The following is an 18538-nucleotide window of genomic DNA, read 5'->3' as shown; positions in this document are numbered from 1 at the left end:
TCAAGACCTCAGTACACCTCACTAAACCTCAGTTCAGTAATTGTCAAGTGGCCTACACCAGGGGTCGGCAACCTTTACTATCAAAAGAGCCATTTTCCCCCCCTTGCCCGCTAAAGAAAAATACTCTGGAACTGCAAAACATCCATTTAAAACAACATCTTATAAACTTTTAAAAGTTTGAATCTTTCTTAATATGACCAGTTATAACAACAGAATGCAACAACTAGAAATGCAGTATGCATGTGTAATGGATGCCAACTAGTATCACCTTGGTTAAACCTCACTACCTGATGCCTGAAGAAATGTGCAGCATAGCCTGCTTCTTTTAGCTTGCTGTCTATGGCAACGAGCAGCTGTGGCCAGCGACACCGGTGAGCAACGCTCTCACACCCAGAGCGAATTACGAGCATCCCACGGTTTTGATTGTCTGTCAGATTTGGAGGGAATTTTGGGGTATCAGACTAGTTCAGAGCAATGTTCCAAACCCTCTTGCCGATTGATCTGCAGTTTGTGTTATCAGTGAGCAGCAGCGGGTGCTACTGAGATGTCGGCCCCGCCCCAAAGCAGTCACAAGTCCACAAAACACATCTGAAACTGTTGGGCAAGCTCCCATGCACGCTCCAGTACCCTTGCAAGGGTGTAGAGCTGATCCAGTGCGCCACTCTTAAGCATCATGGGAACTGTAGTTCTTTTAGTGTGAACATAAAACTAACCTACTACAGTCTGCAATCTATTTTACATGTGTCTTTACATAACTACATGTCACCATAAATGATTAGTAGTAGAAGCTACAACGGCTGTCATTATTTTAACTTGTCTTGTCTCAGGAACCCTCTATCGTGTCTCGTCTGAGTTGAGTGTATTGTCACAGTCCATTAATAACCATCCATCTATTTTCTATGCCTCTTTATCCTCATTAGGGTCGCGGGGGTATGTGGGGGCCTATCCCAACTGACTTTGTGCGAGAGGCGCGGCACACCCTGGACTGGTCGCCATCCAATTGCAGGGCACATACTGTATAGACAAACAATCATTCACACTCACATTCATGCATATGGACAAGTTACAGTCGCAAATTAACCTAACATGCACATTTTTGGAATGTGGGAGGAAACCGGAGTACACGGAGAAAACCCACGCACGCACAAGGACAACAACATGCAAACTCCGCACAGAGATGCCCAACGTAGATTCAAATCCAGATCTTCCTGATCTGCTGACTGTGTGGCCCAATATTAATAACATAATAATAACAACAATGATAATGATAACAAGGGCTAGTGTTGCGGCCGTAATCCTAAAACTCAACTCTGAACCCACAACATCGATTCCTGTCCTCCACACGTCTGTAACACATTTATTTCAACACACACGGGCACAAGTCTTTTTGATGTCTTATGTGGCGTATTTTCTATGATTACTTTATGTCTACTATATTGGATGATATGAGTGAAAAGGTGACTATAGGGGTGTTATATCATGTCTACAGGGCTCTGATAATGGTAAAAATCATATTTAGAAAGTCATAAACAGGTTTTATGTCCTGTATGAAAATATTAACATTTTACATTTTGAATCATACTTTGCAAAATTCACTTATCGCGTTTGGGTCTGGAACCAATTAACCGAGATGGTTGTAGTGTATTAATAACATTAGCATTTCCAATGTATCAATGTAGTTTATTTTAGCCTACCCCTCCCCCATGTCTCAGCAATTACGGTTCAGTTGCTATGTTTAACATGTTTGCACTTACAATAACTTGTAAAAAAGGAAAGAACAAAAAAAACCAAACAAGGAAATAACAATAAACCATCAGTTATGAATACATTAATGTGAATCATGAGTAGCGTGATCCACATTGAAAGATTTACAGTGGTTAGGGCAATTTTCTACTCACTGATCTCCAGCTGTCTCTGAATGCGTCCCTTGCAGCGCTCCCTGTAGTCCGACTGGGTGGTGTTGTACTCAGACATCACCTCCACAAACTTGCGAGACAAGGTGGAGTGCTGGGACAGCAGAATGACTTGTTGCTTGGTGAGCTCATTTAAATGTGCAAGCAGTGAGAAGGTACGGTATATTTAAGGTCTACCTGTGTCTTGCGTATCCTCAAATCCGCTGACGACCTATTCTGACTTTCTTCCTGCTCAATAGTGTGCAGAATGCCTGCGACACATAAACATATTCAGCTAGATAAGTGTGGTAGCTAACTAAACATCTTCGTTAAGGTGTCCTTTTGTTGTTTCCATACCAAGAAAAATATCTATATACAATTGAAATTACAATAACACTAATTAGAACTAATTGACACTCCCAATTGTTCATTAGTTTCCTTGCTGTTCATATTAACTTTGATTGCAAGACATTTATATCTCACTAATTTCACCGCCAAAGAACCATGTTTATCACTAATTGTTAATATTTGTATCTTGGCTCATTAGGTTTATTAATAGTTTCAATGCAATTATTTCAGATGGCTTTTCACAATGTAATTCATAAATGGAAGAAATATATAATAAATAATATATAATAAAAAAAAATAATGCATTTTTTTTGTTTAATTTAATATATAATTGTCATTTAAATTAATTCAATTACTTATTGACATTACCCTATAATTATTACAATTAAAACATTGAAACAAATAATTGCATGTACTTTTGTTGTAAAACAAACAACACATAAATTAGTCTATTTTAAGAACTTGCTTTAAATCAACATTCTTACTAGCTGATGTAATCACTTAAAGTCCACAGATTTGCTCATATTATTATTAAATAAATATAATATAAATACAAATTACATAAACACAAGAAATTTGTATTATAATCTAATAGATCTAAAATCTAAAAATAAAAAAAAAGGTATTTCATCTATTATAATCATTTTTAATTTGCAGAAGTAAAATATTTTGTAAAAAGTCTGCTATTTGTGGTATTATTTTGGAATCATCTGCAATTTGGTACTTTTTTTATTATGAACTGGAGAACATGCCATCATGTTTGAATCCAGGCTGGAGCAAGACTGAAACAAAAAAAAAATGGAACTCACTCTTTAATTTGGAGCGCACTTTGTTGGCCAGTTTCTTGATGTCTGCCATAAGATCCTCCAGTTCAGCTTTAGTTTCTGAGGAGGAAAGAGGGACAAGACACTGATGAACCCTAACGAAGGAACGCTTCCACAGAGACATAATCACATGAAACAAATCTATTTTCTAAATAGAAGCAGCATACTCGGCCTCCCTCTGCTGTCCTCTTCTCATTTATGCAAAGCACACACACACATGCTGCAAACACTGCACAGCGTCTCAGATTGGAAACTCAAGATTTTCTCTTCAGCAAAAATGTCGGGAGTGTAATTAGTATATTATTATCATCAACATAGCTGCAGAGCTACTATAACGATCAATAGACTTCACCACCTACATTCTGGGACAATTAACATTTCCCAAATGCAAAATGCTCTTGCCCATTTGGGCATGAATGCCAGAATAACTAACAGAGCTGCACAGATGCACTTTTTTTACGACAGCAGTTTAACTTAAGCAGTAAAAATATATATAAATTTGGCATACACTTTTGAGGAACAGTTCAGAAGTAAAGTAAGTCTCCACTCTTGGCAATATATACAGGTTTATTTCCCAGTAGTTGTTAATGACTTAAATCAATATTTTGTCACACTCGTTTAAATCACTGGGGCAAAAAATGATGCTAAGCCACTCTTGTCTTGCAACAGGAGAAATGGCACCTGCGATATTTGGGTGCGTTGCTGTAATTTACCCATCTTCGTACAACATTGCGCCACATCAGTTCCGCTTTTGATCTCTTATTGGATTAAAAAAAAAGGCCAATGCCGATATGTGTCAAAATGCTTTTCAGCGCGTCGATCACTAATTTGCAGCTCAAGAAGCATAGCATAACAACAGCAATGGCCACATCAGTTCAGAACTTTCAGATCCCAACTATTCCATCCTATTAAAACAATTTAAATTATACCGCAATGATTCATCAAGTAATTGACAGCTGAGTCATGGTTTTATTTTAAATAGTTGAAGGAATTTTGGTCCAATAAAAGCTCGAGCTCATTTAGTTACATTCACAATGTTTGTTTATATTTGTTTATATACAAACTAATAATCATATTTGCAAACTTTTGGTGTTTCCTAACAATAAAAACAACAAAAATATACACAACAACTAGATAATTATAACTTAATATAAAATATAATAATTATATAATATAAAATATCGAGTCTGAATGGGCTCTATTCCGTGCCTCCATTGCTGAGGCAGCCGATCGGAGCTGCGGCCGCAAGGTGGTCGTGCCAGTCGTGGCGGCAAGCCCCGAACCCGATGGTGGACACCACAGGTCAGGGCTGCCGTCAAGCTGAAGAAGGAGTCCTATCGAGCATGGATGGCTTGTGGGACTCCTGAAGCAGCTGACGGGTACCGGCAGGCCAAGCGGCACGCGGCTTCGGCGGTGGTCGAGGCAAAAACTCGGGTGTGGGAGGAGTTCGGTGAGGCCATGGAACACGACTTTCGGTCGGCCTCGAAGAGGTTCTGGCAAACCGTCCGGCGCCTCAGAAAGGGGAAGCAGTGCCCGGTCCACACTGTTTACAGTGGGGACGGGAGCCTGCTGACCTCGACTGAGGATATAGTTGGGCGGTGGAAGGAATACTTTGAGGCCCTTTTCAACCCCACTGACATACCTTCCCTAGAGGAAGCAGAGACTGAGGATACGAACGCGGACAGTTCCATCACCGTGGCTGAGGTATCTGGGGTAGTCAAAATGCTCCCCAGTGGCAAAGCTCCAGGGGTGGACGAGTTTCGCCCTGAATTCCTCAAGGCTTTGGATGTTGCGGGACTGTCTTGGCTGACACGTCTCTTCAACATTGCGTGGAAGTCGGGAACAGTACCTCTGGATTGGCAGACTGGGGTGGTGGTCCCCCTTTTCAAGAAGGGTGACCGGAGGGTGTGTTCCAACTATAGGGGGATCACACTCCTCAGCCTCCCTGGGAAAGTCTATTCCAGGGTGCTGGAGAGAAGGGTACGACCGTTAATCGAACCTCGGCTACAGGAGGTGCAATGTGGTTTTCGTCCTGGTCGCGGAACACTGGACCAGCTCTACACCCTTGCAAGGGTCCTGGAGGGTACTTGGGAGTTTGCCCAACCGGTCTACATGTGCTTTGTGGACCTGGAAAAGGCATTCGACCGTGTCCCTCGCGGTGTCCTGTGGGGGGTGCTCCGGGAGTATGGGATTGGTGGCGCGCTACTACGTGCCATTCAGTCCTTGTACAACCGGAGCAGGAGCCTGGTTCGCATTGCCAGTAGTAAGTCAAGCCTGTTTCCGGTGAACGTTGGCCTCCGCCAAGGCTGCCCTTTGTCACCGATTCTGTTCATAATTTTCATGGACAGAATTTCTAGGCGCAGCCAAGGTGTCGAGGGAGTCCAGTTCGGGGGCACTAGGATCTCATCTCTGCTATTTGCAGACAATGTGGTCCTGATGGCCTCATCGAGCTGTGACCTGCAGCGTTTACTGGGACGGTTTGCATCTGAGTGTGAAGCTTCTGGGATGAGACTCAGCACCTCCAAATCCGAGGCCATGGTTCTCAGTCGGAAAAGGGTGGATTGCTCCCTCCGGGTTGGGAATGAGGTCCTGCCCCAGGTGGAGGAGTTCAAGTATCTCGGGGTCTTGTTCACGAGTGAGGGAAGGTTGGAGCATGAGGTCGATAGGCGGATCGGCGCAGCGTCTGCAGTAATGCGGTCGCTGTACCGGACCGTCGTGGTGAAGAGAGAGCTGAGCCGGAAGGCAAAGCTCTCAATTTACCGATCGATCTATGTTCCCACCCTCACCTATGGTCATGAGCTTTGGGTCATGACCGAAAGAACGAGATCGCGGATACAAGCGGCTGAAATGAGTTTTCTTCGTAGGGTAGCGGGACTCACCCTAAGAGACAGGGTGAGGAGCTCGGTTATCCGAGAGGAGCTCAGAGTAGAGCCGCTGCTCCTTCACATCGAGAGGAGCCAGCTGAGGTGGCTCGGGCATCTAGTCCGGATGCCTCCCGGACGCCTCCCTGGTGAGGTGTTTCGGGCATGCCCAGCCGGGAGAAGGCCCCGGGGAAGACCTAGGACACGCTGGAGGGATTATGTCTCACAGCTGGCCTGGGAACGCCTCGGTGTCCTCCCGGTGGAGCTGGAGGAGGTGGTCGGGGACCGGGAAGTCTGGGCTTCCCTACTGAGACTGCTGCCCCCGCGACCTGGACCCGGATAAGCGGAGGAAAATGGAATGGAATGGAATGGAATAAAATATTTTGTGGCACACAAAATGAAACAAGGACAAAAAAAGAATATCACCAGCTCCCCAAAGAGCTGTCCTGTCCACTTTGAAACTAAACGTTTCTCAGGATGTGCTGCAACCTAATTTAAACAAACATCCCCCTTTTAGGCATCAAGTTTAATTTAGGACTGAGGAACAACACCATGTCAAAAATGAAATATTATGTGAGCTACAAGTCTCAAGTCTGTACTCACTTTTGTGAAATACTGTATGAGCAGCAATCTGTAATTACGCACATAGTTAACAAATTTATTTACACAGGACAACAGGCAGGAAAGGTGGAAAAGAAGAATGTCTTTCTCACACACACACACACACGCACACGCACACACTACCCTAGAGCATTCATTGCTATATTTAGCACCATGCAAACAAGTGGAAAGTCATCTGTGTCAGTCTGTGCCATAAGAGACCCACATCTCTATATGTTAACAAGCCCCAGGAAACTGGTGCACATAAAATAACTGATGCAAAACTATTTAATGGCCACAACCTTTTGTGGTGATTGACATTCACCAGCTAACTTTAACAATACAACAAAGGAAGCGGTCACTCGCTACACATATGCAAATTTGTGGAGTTTTGATTTAAAAAATTGTTTTTTACTTGTGGAAAACCCCACACATTTGGGGTTTTGCTCTCCAAAAATAGGCCTTTTTTCAGAAAACTGGTACACGAGTCGGTAATCATTTATAAATTTAAGATAATAAAGCATAAAATGTCTGCATAATACATAATTGCATAATAATACAGCATACAGTAGCTGCTGGTGTGAGGTTTGAATGGCGGAGCGCGGTTGTAATTTATACATCCTGCTGGTGGCGCCATATCCACAGAAAAGGCACTCCAGAAAAAGGTAATGCAGCTGCAGGAGAAGGTTCAACTTCTGGATATGTTAAAGGAAGAAAAAACTTTGGCCTCCATAAGTCAGAAGCACTGTAACAGCAAGTTTTTAAAGTTTAAAGCTTCAGCTCTCGCTGTGCCGTACATGTCTTCATACATATTTCACAATTTAAAATGCCTATAATGAGTGTGTGAGGCATATTTAGGGCTTGAGCTTGGTTTGAGCTTCTATGCATTTAGCTTACTGAAAGTGTTGATCCATAATCTGAGAAGAAGTCAGCCTCAAGGTAGCAGGAGGGTTTAGAGGGGGAGGAGCGAGCTTGTCTAGCGTACAGTGGCACCTCATTGCAGCATCATAACCAGGGCTTTATTTGAGTGTCAAAAATAAGACACTTATGGGCGTCTCAATTACTCAAGTTTATTTGGTATTCGCAGGTGGTCTGGGGTGAGCGTAACCCCCACAGATAGCGGGGTTCTACTGCATTAGTGTGCTTGTACAACTTTAAACAGGTGTAAGGTTATGGAAGAGTGTAACCATAGCAACCCCTCATGAGGTCAGCAGGGCCAACGTCACAGCTCCAATGGAAACCACACATGTAATTCTGTGTGTGTGTGTGTGTGTGTGTGAGTGTGTATGTGAGAGAGAGAGAGAGAGAGAGAGAGAGAAGAGTTAGATTAGATCCCCGCCCATCCTTCCCACTCCCAAACAGATGAGGCCAACCTGCTCGATCAAGTGTCCATTGAGCCTCGTTATTGGCCGCCTGAAAGGAGGAAGAGAGCACACACGCTGATGAATCAGTACAAGTGAGAGGGGAGGCAAATTAGAGGGCAAAAGTGACGAGTCAATTGAGCTGTAGCTTCACCCTCTCCCAGACGCCCTCAAATGGAATCTTCAGGTCACGCTTGTTGCCGTCATTAATACGGCGTTGCTATGACGACGTGCACAGCCGGGTCTCTCGCCAGCTTCAGATTGTTTCCAAAGTGGCAGAGGAGGTGGGAGAGGGATGGGTAGACTGATGAAGGATGGAAGCAGGAGGAAACACGCAGTGTGAGCAGAGGAAATTAAATGAAGTGAATTTGGGAAAAGCTTCCTGCTGTGTTATAAACTGCTGTAACCCCATAGTGAAAGGGAAGAAATACCAACCAGGCTATCAACAAAGTTTACGTTAGCCCTCTTAGTACACCCTCTGAATCTTCATTCCTCATCTTAGTGAGACATTTTGGACAGTTATATGGGCCTAACTTTGTGGGAACAGTTTCCACACAAAGCACAGCAAGGGCCATAAAAGCATACTTGCGTTTGGTGCGGAGGAAGCATATCAAACACATTTGAGATGAACTAGAACAGAGGTGGCCTGTAAGGGACCGCTGTCCTCACAAATGGACAAAGGTTCCCACAGACGTAGAAAAGCAGCGCGGTCCTAAACCTTAAGTACTGTCCATAAAATACAATACAAATGTTAAAAACCTTGAATACTCTTTGTAAAGTGGGGGTTTATTTACTTAAACTACAAAAAGGATGAGGCGATAATTGGAAGCATGCAATTATTGGAGCTAGGTTGTTATTTTAGAAATGTGAAAATTGATTATATGCAACAACTTAATTCTTTAACTTTAAAAATGACTTGGTGAGAAAAAGTGGAAAGGAAAATGTTGCTCTCAGTGACCACAGTGTAATTTATTAATTAAGTAGATTGCACAATACAGTAGCAACAGAACCAATGTTGTAATACCGGTAAGGAACAAACTGCTGGGCCAGCATTAACACCACTGATGAGTTCATTGTAAACAACAGTACAACAAGTGTAACATGCATGAGTTTCACATCAACAGCTGAGTAACGTAACCAGCATTTTAAAGCGCATGCAAAGGTAGATGAAGCTGCTGGATGCTGACCAGTCATGATACTTCAAATGCAGCTACTCTCGTCTTGTGGAGTTAAAAAAAAACTGCATCAGGAGGTTACAGCAATCACTGTTAATACTAGGGATGCTCCGATCGACTGGCTACCGATCGATATCGACCGATTTCTGTGGAAAAGCATGCGATTGGCAAACGCCGATCACAAAAGTCGATCACCTCTGACTAGTAATACCTGCTGACTGTCGCGAATCCCTGTGTACAGTGTAATGTCTTGGAGAAGCGTCCACCGTCCACTTTCCTTGACACTGCAAATTTGACGTGATCTGTTCCGTATTTATTTATTCATTTTTATTGTCTCTTCTTATTTTTCTTATGTCTCATGTCTTGCCTTAGTTGTTTTATTTTGTGATTAAGTGATTAAATTCATTATGATATTTTTGAAGAGCTGCTGGGAAAAGTGGAAAAGTGAATTTCTCGGAGATTAATAAAGTATCTATCTATCCATCCACCTATCTATCTAATTGAAAAGGCGTTAATGTTAGATATGCTAAAACATAGTTGGGATGATGAAGCATAAAGCAAAGAGATAACCATCAGCCTTTTATCAGGTAAGAATACTCTGCAGGTTTCTGTTCCTGTCACTCCCTGATAACACTCCATCAATCGTTCTCTCTGACTGTGAGCCTGATGTCAGGGTACCATGACACTAACTTACAACCCAAGACCCATTCCTTCGCTCGAACAAAAGTCAATTTGCTTCCTATCCGACCTCCATTTATTTCAGTTCTCCATCTCACCTTGTCTTTGTAATCTGTGTAAATATATGACCAGTCTTCCCAGTCCTGTTTGCCTGGCTCATTGATCATCTAGAGTCCGGACGTTATGTATTTTGAGTACACACACTTACATCATCACTTGAAGATGAACATAAGATATTTGCAGTGCAACAGGGCTCAGGTCAGATACAAGCGGGGGTTGATACACTCCTGATCAAAATTTTAACGGCAGTTGAAAAATTGCACAAATTTACATTTTGCACTTTTGGATCCTAAGGAGGTTCTAAGTACAGCTTCAAAATGCAAAAAGAAGAGAAGGGAGTGAGACAACTAAAATAGGCTGTTCATCAGCTACACAAAAGTTTAAGACCATAGCTCAAAAAACCCTGAAAGCCCCCTAAAATAGAAATACATTTTACAAAAAAGGAATCGGTAACGAGTAGCAAAAATTGGTTGAAAGCATGCTTGATGCCAGAGCTTCCTGGAGGATAGTGGGAATGTTGCTCCAGGTGGTGAAGATGGCTTCACGGAGGGCATCCACTGTCTACAACTGATGTTGATATTTATAAACTTCCCTTGCCATTCCTCCCCAAATGTTCTCAGTTGGATTTACATCAGGGGAACACGCAGGACGGTCCAAAGAGTGACAGTATTATTATTTGTCAGGCGGGCATTGTGAACTGCAGCGTTGTCCTGTTGAAAAAGCCAGTCATTGCCACGCAGACGAGGGCCTTCAGTCATGAGGGATGCCAGTAATGCTGGAAGCCAAAAGGACCGTCAAGATGACATTTTTTCTCATTAGAGAATAAAACTTTCTTCCACCTTTCAATGTCCCCTGTTTGGTGGTCTCGTGCAAATTCCAAACGGGCAATTTTGTGGCACTGAAGTAGACGAGGCCTTTTTTGTTATGAAAAACCTTCTCTCGCAGATGTCGTCTGATGGTTATTAGACTGCACTCGGCACCAGTAACAACCTTCATTTGGGCCGAGGATTGTCCCCTGTCTTGAGGGACAAACAATCGGATCCTCTGGCTCAGGGCCGGTGACATTTTTTTGTGTCTACCACTTCACTTTTGTATTCCATAACACCCAGGATCATTTAACAAGTTTAAAGTGACCGTCCTACTGCGTCCGACCTCAGCAGCAATGACGCGCTGCAAGAGGTCTTGCTTATGCAGCTCAACAATCCGACCGCATTCAAAGAGAGAAAGCTTTTTTGCCTTTGTCGTCAAGAGATCTGGACAGCGTGAATACTAGTCATGACAGGTACCACTGATTTTGTTTCTGAGCTGATACAGAGTAAAATTCAGGCTGGTATCGGTGATACCGATCCGATGCTTTGTGCAAATTCACCAGCTGCATCTGGTAAATTTTAAAAAGTTGTCAATTTCATATCAAAGCGTGAAGAATGCATGTAATTTATTTATTGATTAAATAAATTCTTGATTTAAATAAATAAAATGTAATTAACTTAATGATTTAATCATAAATTTAAGTGTTTCTTTTTTTTTGCCAAAAATTTACACCAACAGAAAAAAGCGAGGAGAAAATCATATAAAATATGTAGATAGATATATAGATATTTTTGATCTGACAAGCAATTTTCGAGCATGAAGAGCTGGTATCGGAAGTATCAATATTTCAGTATCGATTCACACATCACTGCTGAATACCTATAATGTCAGTAAACATTACAGTTACAGACAATTACATGGAATGCATGTACATTTTTGCCAAGATTTTGGCATTTAAAACTTTTGACAAACTGATGGACAGCCTATTTCAGTTTAATGGTTGTTTGCAATAAATTGCTTGCTCAGTAGTATATACAGGTTGAGATGGTATTTCCTGCTGGACATTTTGCCTGTCGCACCTCCTCCAGTGCACTTTGGGTCAGATGCAGGATCGTCAGCTGGTGCCACCTTTCACTGATGTTTCGCCCCCTAGCCAGTACATCTCCAGGTGGGGGGGCAAGTGGCATCTTGGGACGTCTCCCTACCACTCCCTGCATCCAACCCTATTGGGGTGTCTGACCCCATCTGCTATCTTTCCTCCTTAACCACAACCAGTAGCTTGCTTTTTCGGCCTCTTCTGCTAGCTCCTTGATTGCTCGCTGTAGTTTTGCCCCTGTTGTTCCTAGAGCGCGGAGAAGCTGGATCGCTGACCTGCCAACGAAGCCCCTGCACCCGACCTCCACTGGGTGGATGGATGCTGCCCACCCTGCCTCTTTGCACTCTGCTGCCAGCTCGGTGTACTTGAGCCGCTTGGTCTCGTGTGCAGATGGTATTCCCTCTTCCCACGGCACAGTTAACTCAATGATGAGGACCCGCTTGGCAGCTGTGGACCACATCACGATGTCTGGTCTTAGGGTTGATTGCACAATCTCGCTTGGGAAGATGAGCTGCCTGTCCAGGTCAACACGCATTTCCCACGCCTTCCCAGGGGTTAGCAATGATCTTGCCTGACTGCCCTGCGCCTTTTCCTGGGTCTCCCCTGGTCGTACGAAGGAGATGCTAGTCGTTTGGCCGCTTGCTGTTGCGTTAGCAGCTGTTCTTCTTGTCTCCAGGTGCTCTGCCAGCTTCCTCAGCACTTGATTGTGCCGCCATCTGAGACGTCCTTGTGACAGTGCCACTTTGCATGATGCCAGGATGTGTTGGAGGCCTACTTTGTCACTTTCACACAGCGAGCACCTGTCCTCACTCCCAAACCACGTGGAGAGGTTCTGAGGGCACGGGAGGGTGTCGTACGCTGCCCTGACCATGAAGCTGAGCCGTGCCTGTGGGGCTTGCCAGGTTATGACCCTGTGGACAGTGTCCTCCCACCTGGTCCATGCCCCTTGCTTGCCCTGGGACACCGCTTTGATGAGATACTGCTCTTGCTCTGCTCGAGCCACTTCCTCCACAATCATGGCCCTTCTCTGCTGTCTTGAGGCTTTTGACCAGAATCTCATTGGTTCCCCGAAGCCGACTCCAGCCCGGCCTTCCTGCACTCTCCCGGTGATCTCTCTGTGTTGTAGCCTGCTGACAGCCTGATTCACTTCTGGTTGGGCCCTCCATTTGCGCCCCGTTCTGACGGCTACTGCCGCGGCTCTTATCGCAGGGTCCCTGGACTCCTTGAGTTCAAACACCAGGCGGGCCTTTTCCTGTTTGTACCCAAGGCCCACTGACTTCAATGGAAGCTGAAGTGCATTCTTTCCAAAGAGTCCTGCGTTGGAGAAGCAGCGAGGGAGACCCAACCATTTCCTTATATAGGTGTTTGCAATGCTGTCTAACCTGCTGACCGTGGTGGATGGAATCTCGCAGACTTTAAGTGGCCACATCACACGCTGGAATAGTGTGAACTGGTAGCACCACAGTTTGAACTTCCCGGGGAGCTGGCTGCTATCAATCCTGGCCAGGCCGTGCCCCAGCTGCTGTTGTACCCGCTTGCCCATCTGCCTGTCAGAGAGGTCAGCAGTGTATTCTCTTCCGAGGCTTCTAATAGGCTGCTCTGACAACAGGGGTATCCTCTCCCCCCCTACCATGAACACCGTCCTATCGGTCCTTACTCCTCTCCTGATTGACAGGCTCCGCGACTTGGCTGGCTTTATCTTCAGTCTTGCCCACTGCGTAAGCTCATCCAGGCGTTTGAGGACCCTTGCTGTACATGGAGCGGTCTGTAGGATGCTTGTCACATCGTCCATGTACCCTCTCAGGGCGGGAAGTCTTTCTCCAGATGGCAGCCTCACACCTCCAACCACTTGTCTTGCTCCACGGAGAATGAGCTCAAAGGCAGCCACGAAGAGTATGGGCGAAATCGCGCAGCCCATTGCAATGCCGACCTCCAGCTGTTGCCACCTTGTTGCCGAACCTTCTCGGGTGAAGCACATGTGGAAATTGCTGAAGTATTTGGCTATGATGGTGCTGACAGCTGTTGGGATGTGAAAGAACTCCACTGCATAGTCAATCACCTTGTGTGGTACTGACCCATACGCATTGGCCAAGTCTAGCCATACCACATGGAGGTCAGTGCGCTCCCTCTTGGCCCGCTGGATCTGCTCCCAGATCACGGCTGAGTGCTCAATACACCCTGGGAACCCTGGGATCCCCGCCTTCTGGCAACTTGTGTCAACATACCCATTGCCCTTAAGGAAGTTGGTCATTCTCCTTGCGAGAATCGAGAAGAACAGCTTCCCCTCCACGTTCAGTAATGCGATGCTCCTGAACTGGTCGATGGTGGTAGAATTCAATTCCTTTGGGATGAATACGCCAACTGCCTGCTGCCACTCGGCTGGGATGGACTCCTTCTTCCAAGCCACCCTCATCAGCCTCCACAAGATTTTGGTCACTTGTGGGCTGTTCTTGTAGAACTTATAGGACAGCCCATTTGGTCCGGGTGCTGAGGCTGATCTTGCTTTCCTCAGGACCTCTGTAAGCTCACTTAGTCTTGGTGGAGAGGTGTCAAAGGCAATGGTTGGTGGTGGCGGCCGTGGTATGTGGCCTGGGGAACCAAGTGGTTTGTCTCTGTCTGCATCGGTGTAGTGGGTCTTTGCATATTGCTCCAGCTCTTCCTTGGAGATGTCCAGCCTTCCGCTCCGTTTCTCATCCAGCAGCTGTCTGGCATACCTGTATGGGTCCTGGAAGAAGGCTCTTCTTTCCTTCTCCTTTCTCTTTCTCCGCTTCCTGATCCGGTCTGCGCGGCGAAGTTTTGCAAGTTTTTGTTTGAGCTCATCCCAGAGTAGCTTTAGACCTGGTTTCTCGTCTGGGGTTGCTTTCCTCCACCTTTTCCGGAGTTGGCGTCTGTTGCATAGGAGCTCCTCGATCTGTTTCTCCCTTCGCCCTTTCTGGGTAGGAAGTGAGCGTGTGGCTCGTTTCCCTGTGATTTCTCCGAACCTTTCTTTACACTCCTGGAAGCAGATGTTACTGAGGGCCCTCAGCTTGTCCTCAAATTTGCCTCGCAAAGCTTGCTCCAGGATGCCGCTCAGGTCTCTGTCAAGTTTGCTCCATGCGCCTCTCTCCTTTGCAGTTGGCCACTTGATCCTGCCACGCTGCTCTAGCTGCTTGGGCATACTTCCTGTTTGTTTGGCTGAAGTAGGGACAGTGTGTCCACCATCCAGGCTTGCTGTCTCCATCTCTTGCCCCGTTTCCTCTGCTGTTGCCCTTCCTGCACTGTCGGGTCCTGCTACACTGTGGTTTGCTCCCTGGCTTTGGGTCCCTTTCGTCTGACCTGCCGAAGCAGTGCGATTGTGCTGTCTGGGCTGCCTGCCACACTTCATCTTTCCTTGATGGATATGCAAGCCTCTTAGTGAGGTCACTTTCTGCCACCCACAACTACACTTCCGGAGGAACTTCTCGTAGTCATTATCCATTCCATTCATTACCGTTTGGTCCGTCCTGGTGGGCCCTTCTTCCACCCCGCCTCTCGGAGGGCCCTCGGGTTGTTTCTTCTTATTTGTTTTCGTAGTCAGTGAGGATGGCTCCGACTTGGGGAGCCGGTGGGTAGGGTGACTAACCGCCCACTCCTGGTGCAGTCTCTCCCGCTGTCCTCCGGTCTTTCCCGGACGCCCGCCAGTCTTCCCTGGCTTCCAACTGCTCTTTCGCAGTGGTCACTGGTCTTCCAGATGAGTCAGTAGTATATACAGGTTGAGATGGTATTTCCTGCTGGACATTTTGCCTGTCGCACCTCCTCCAGTGCACTTTGGGTCAGATGCAGGATCGTCAGCTGGTGCCACCTTTCACTGATGTTTCGCCCCCTAGCCAGTACATCTCCAGGTGGGGGGGCAAGTGGCATCTTGGGACGTCTCCCTACCACTCCCTGCATCCAACCCTATTGGGGTGTCTGACCCCATCTGCTATCTTTCCTCCTTAACCACAACCAGTAGCTTGCTTTTTCGGCCTCTTCTGCTAGCTCCTTGATTGCTCGCTGTAGTTTTGCCCCTGTTGTTCCTAGAGCAAATTTGTTTAGTCTCACTCCCATTTCTTCTTTTTGTATTTTGAAGCTCTGCTTAGAACCTTGTTATTATTTAACAGTGCAAAATGTAAATTCTTGCAATTTTTTAACTGGTCTTAAAATTTTCATGACGTTCATATGACGTTGATTTAATGTTGTGACACTTTGTCACAGCAGCAGTCCAAGTAGGTTTTGCTACAATTCAAGCACACAACACTGGACTAAGACTCACCAGCTCCAAGACACTTGGATTTAGTTCAAATATAAAGTAGTTTTATATGGTAGGGGAACTCAACGGCCTTTTGGGAAATGATCATTTAACACTTATGCACCATTTGAGAGATTTGTGCAGCTGCAGGCTCAAATTTAATGAGCACCTGAATGGGGCTCTTCCTGCCTTTTCTGCCAAATAGAATGAAGGCATCTATAAATTCCATCACGGTAATAAGTAGTCAGAGCTCATCGTTTTAACTGAGCCAGTTGTTACGTTCCCATTACTGAGCCCATGGTAGATAAAGACATCGTAAATAAATTCCAAATAAGCATGAGAAACAGGAGAATGATGCTTTAAGGTTCCCTATTATAGCATTTTCCAACTATTTAAAATAAGTCTCAGAGGTCCCACATTAAGGTGCTAAGAGACTCGAGCGTACTGTGACTGGCAAGTCTGCAGTTATCAGAGCTTTAATTGTCACACTCACTGCCACATGGTAGTTTCCTAGTTTTACTACCCACTATGTTTTGTAGGTTGACAGCGCTTCAGACTTTTACTAGTTACCCCGAAAGGTTTTAAATGCTACAATAGGGTAGCTATAATTTACCATGACAGGTCACCCATCACTTGCTATGTTATTTTGAAGGCAGAGAACTAATACATGCATGCCTCTCGCTGGCTGCCAAGATGACAAAACTGATATATCGTAGTGTTAATGACTTAACTTGTTGAGTCATAAATGGAACAGTCTGTCTGTCTGTTCATTCATGACATCATATTTTATATTGTACAGTGGCGGCTTGTTCAGTGATGCGGCTAATTTACAGTGTATATCTAAAACTTAAGTTCCCATGATGCTTAGAGTACAGCTTCAGGAAGTATGAAGCTCATCTGTTCTTGAGCAGGAAAATGATCCAAAACACACCAGCAAGTCCACCTCTGAATGGCTAAAGAAAACCAAAATGAAGACTCTGTAGCGGCCTAGTCAAAGTCCTGACCTGAATCCTATTGAGATGCAGTGGCATGACCTTAAAAAGGCGGCTCATGCTTGAAAATCCTCCAATGTGGCTGAAGTACAACAATTCTGCAAAGACATGTGGGCCAAAATACCTCCACAGCGCTGTAAGAGACTCATTGCAAGTTATCGCAAAAGCTTGAGTGCAGTTGTTGCTGCCAAGGGTGGTCCAACCGGTTTAGGAGGCACACAGGGCCATGGAGGTTTGGATTTTTTTCTCCCTTAATAAAAAAAAAAAAAAAAGCCTTTTGTGTTCAGTTGTGTTGTCATTGACTAATATTTAAATTTGTTTGATGATCTGAAACATTTAAGTGTGACAAATGTGCAAAAAAATAAGAAATCAGAAAGGGGCAAAACCCTTTTCACACTACTGTATGTATAATGTATATAATGTATATAGAGCAGAGAAAAAATAATCTAATATACATGAATAAACACAAATACTGTACAATAAACCATATAAAGCAAAATATTTTAATGTAAACAACCGTAAGCAGAGTGCAAAGATGGACTCATAAACGTGCCTGCAGCTATCCATCCAAACACATTTGGCTAGTAAATGTTTGTCTGTAGTTTTTCAGTGCCGAAAAAACCCTTTAATTTATATAACCAGGAAAGGAGGCTTATAATTTCTTCAATTTGCACAATGTATATGACTTTTTTTTTTTAAAATCAATTATGTTGTTATTTCTTTACGTTTTCTGGGGGTGTGGTTGCCTGATTTGTAACTGCCGTACAATACAGTAGGTTGACCGATAACGTGGTTGCACACAAATAAGGTAGTACAAATAAGGTTGCCGTGCCATGTGACTGTCAAAAAACAGGTTTACAAGCTGCCGACCGGATGTAGACGAGTTTTGCACATGCGTAGAATGGATCATGTTTCCGGTACAGATTGTTACTGGCATCACTGTTGATGCCAATAACAAAGTAAGTGGAGAAAACAGGCAATATGATGTGCCGCTGCTCAAGAAGTGCCCCCTGTTTTACCTTAACGTCCATTTGTCACCTGTAGACAGACTGTTGTCAAGTAAACATACCCTAAACAATCATTTGTTTGTGCTGAGGGTGAGGCGCTTTGGTGTGCTGCCTTCAGAGTGTGGGAGTGTACTCAAAAAAGGCTGCAATTAAACCAAGTATCTCCCGAGTTATGAGTTGATGACTCAGGAGCGGTGCTATTTACGAACATAAATAATGGTGATTGGGAATGTACAAAGCGATAACAGAGGTAATAGGAGAGGTTTAAAGTCAGCGTTGCCTGTACCACTGCTGGTGAATACAAGTGTGAAAATGGTAAAGACACAAAATTAGGTCAAATTTTTGTGTCAAATCCAAGTGTATGTTTATTTTTACTACTTTTCTGGCACTCAGTGGAGTGGAGTTTGCTACATCATGTGATGCAACAGCAGGAATCAAAAATCATTTTGTTTGTCTTGTTTTAGTATACGAGTCAGATGGCATGTAAAAATTAATAGTTTCATAATTACACTGATCATCCATTCATCCATCTTCTATGCCACTTATCCACACAAGGGTCGCGGGTATGCTGAAGCCTATCCCAGCTGA

General features: G+C 44.6%; 1 protein-coding gene across 9 annotated transcripts in view; it reads right to left on the bottom strand.

The window, feature by feature from the left end:
- Window positions 1-18538, bottom strand: part of stx1a (syntaxin 1A (brain)) — a 65639-nt gene that overhangs the window by 9948 nt on the left and 37153 nt on the right. For all 9 annotated transcript variants that reach the window (XR_008573096.1, XR_008573098.1, XR_008573097.1 and 6 more), the window contains exons 4-6: window positions 3050-3124; window positions 2091-2164; window positions 1899-2007 (exon numbers count right to left, since the gene is read on the bottom strand). Coding sequence is in view for 5 of the 9 variants with exons in the window: in XM_054793536.1 (XP_054649511.1) it covers window positions 1899-2007; window positions 2091-2164; window positions 3050-3124 (258 nt within the window). In the remaining 4 variants the exon portion in view is untranslated. The remainder of the gene's footprint in view (window positions 1-1898; window positions 2008-2090; window positions 2165-3049; window positions 3125-18538) is intronic.

The sequence above is a fragment of the Dunckerocampus dactyliophorus genome, chromosome 12 (genome assembly GCF_027744805.1).
Source record: "Dunckerocampus dactyliophorus isolate RoL2022-P2 chromosome 12, RoL_Ddac_1.1, whole genome shotgun sequence".
Lineage (NCBI taxonomy): Eukaryota > Metazoa > Chordata > Actinopteri > Syngnathiformes > Syngnathidae > Dunckerocampus > Dunckerocampus dactyliophorus.
This window is presented reverse-complemented; position numbering and strand designations above follow the sequence as displayed.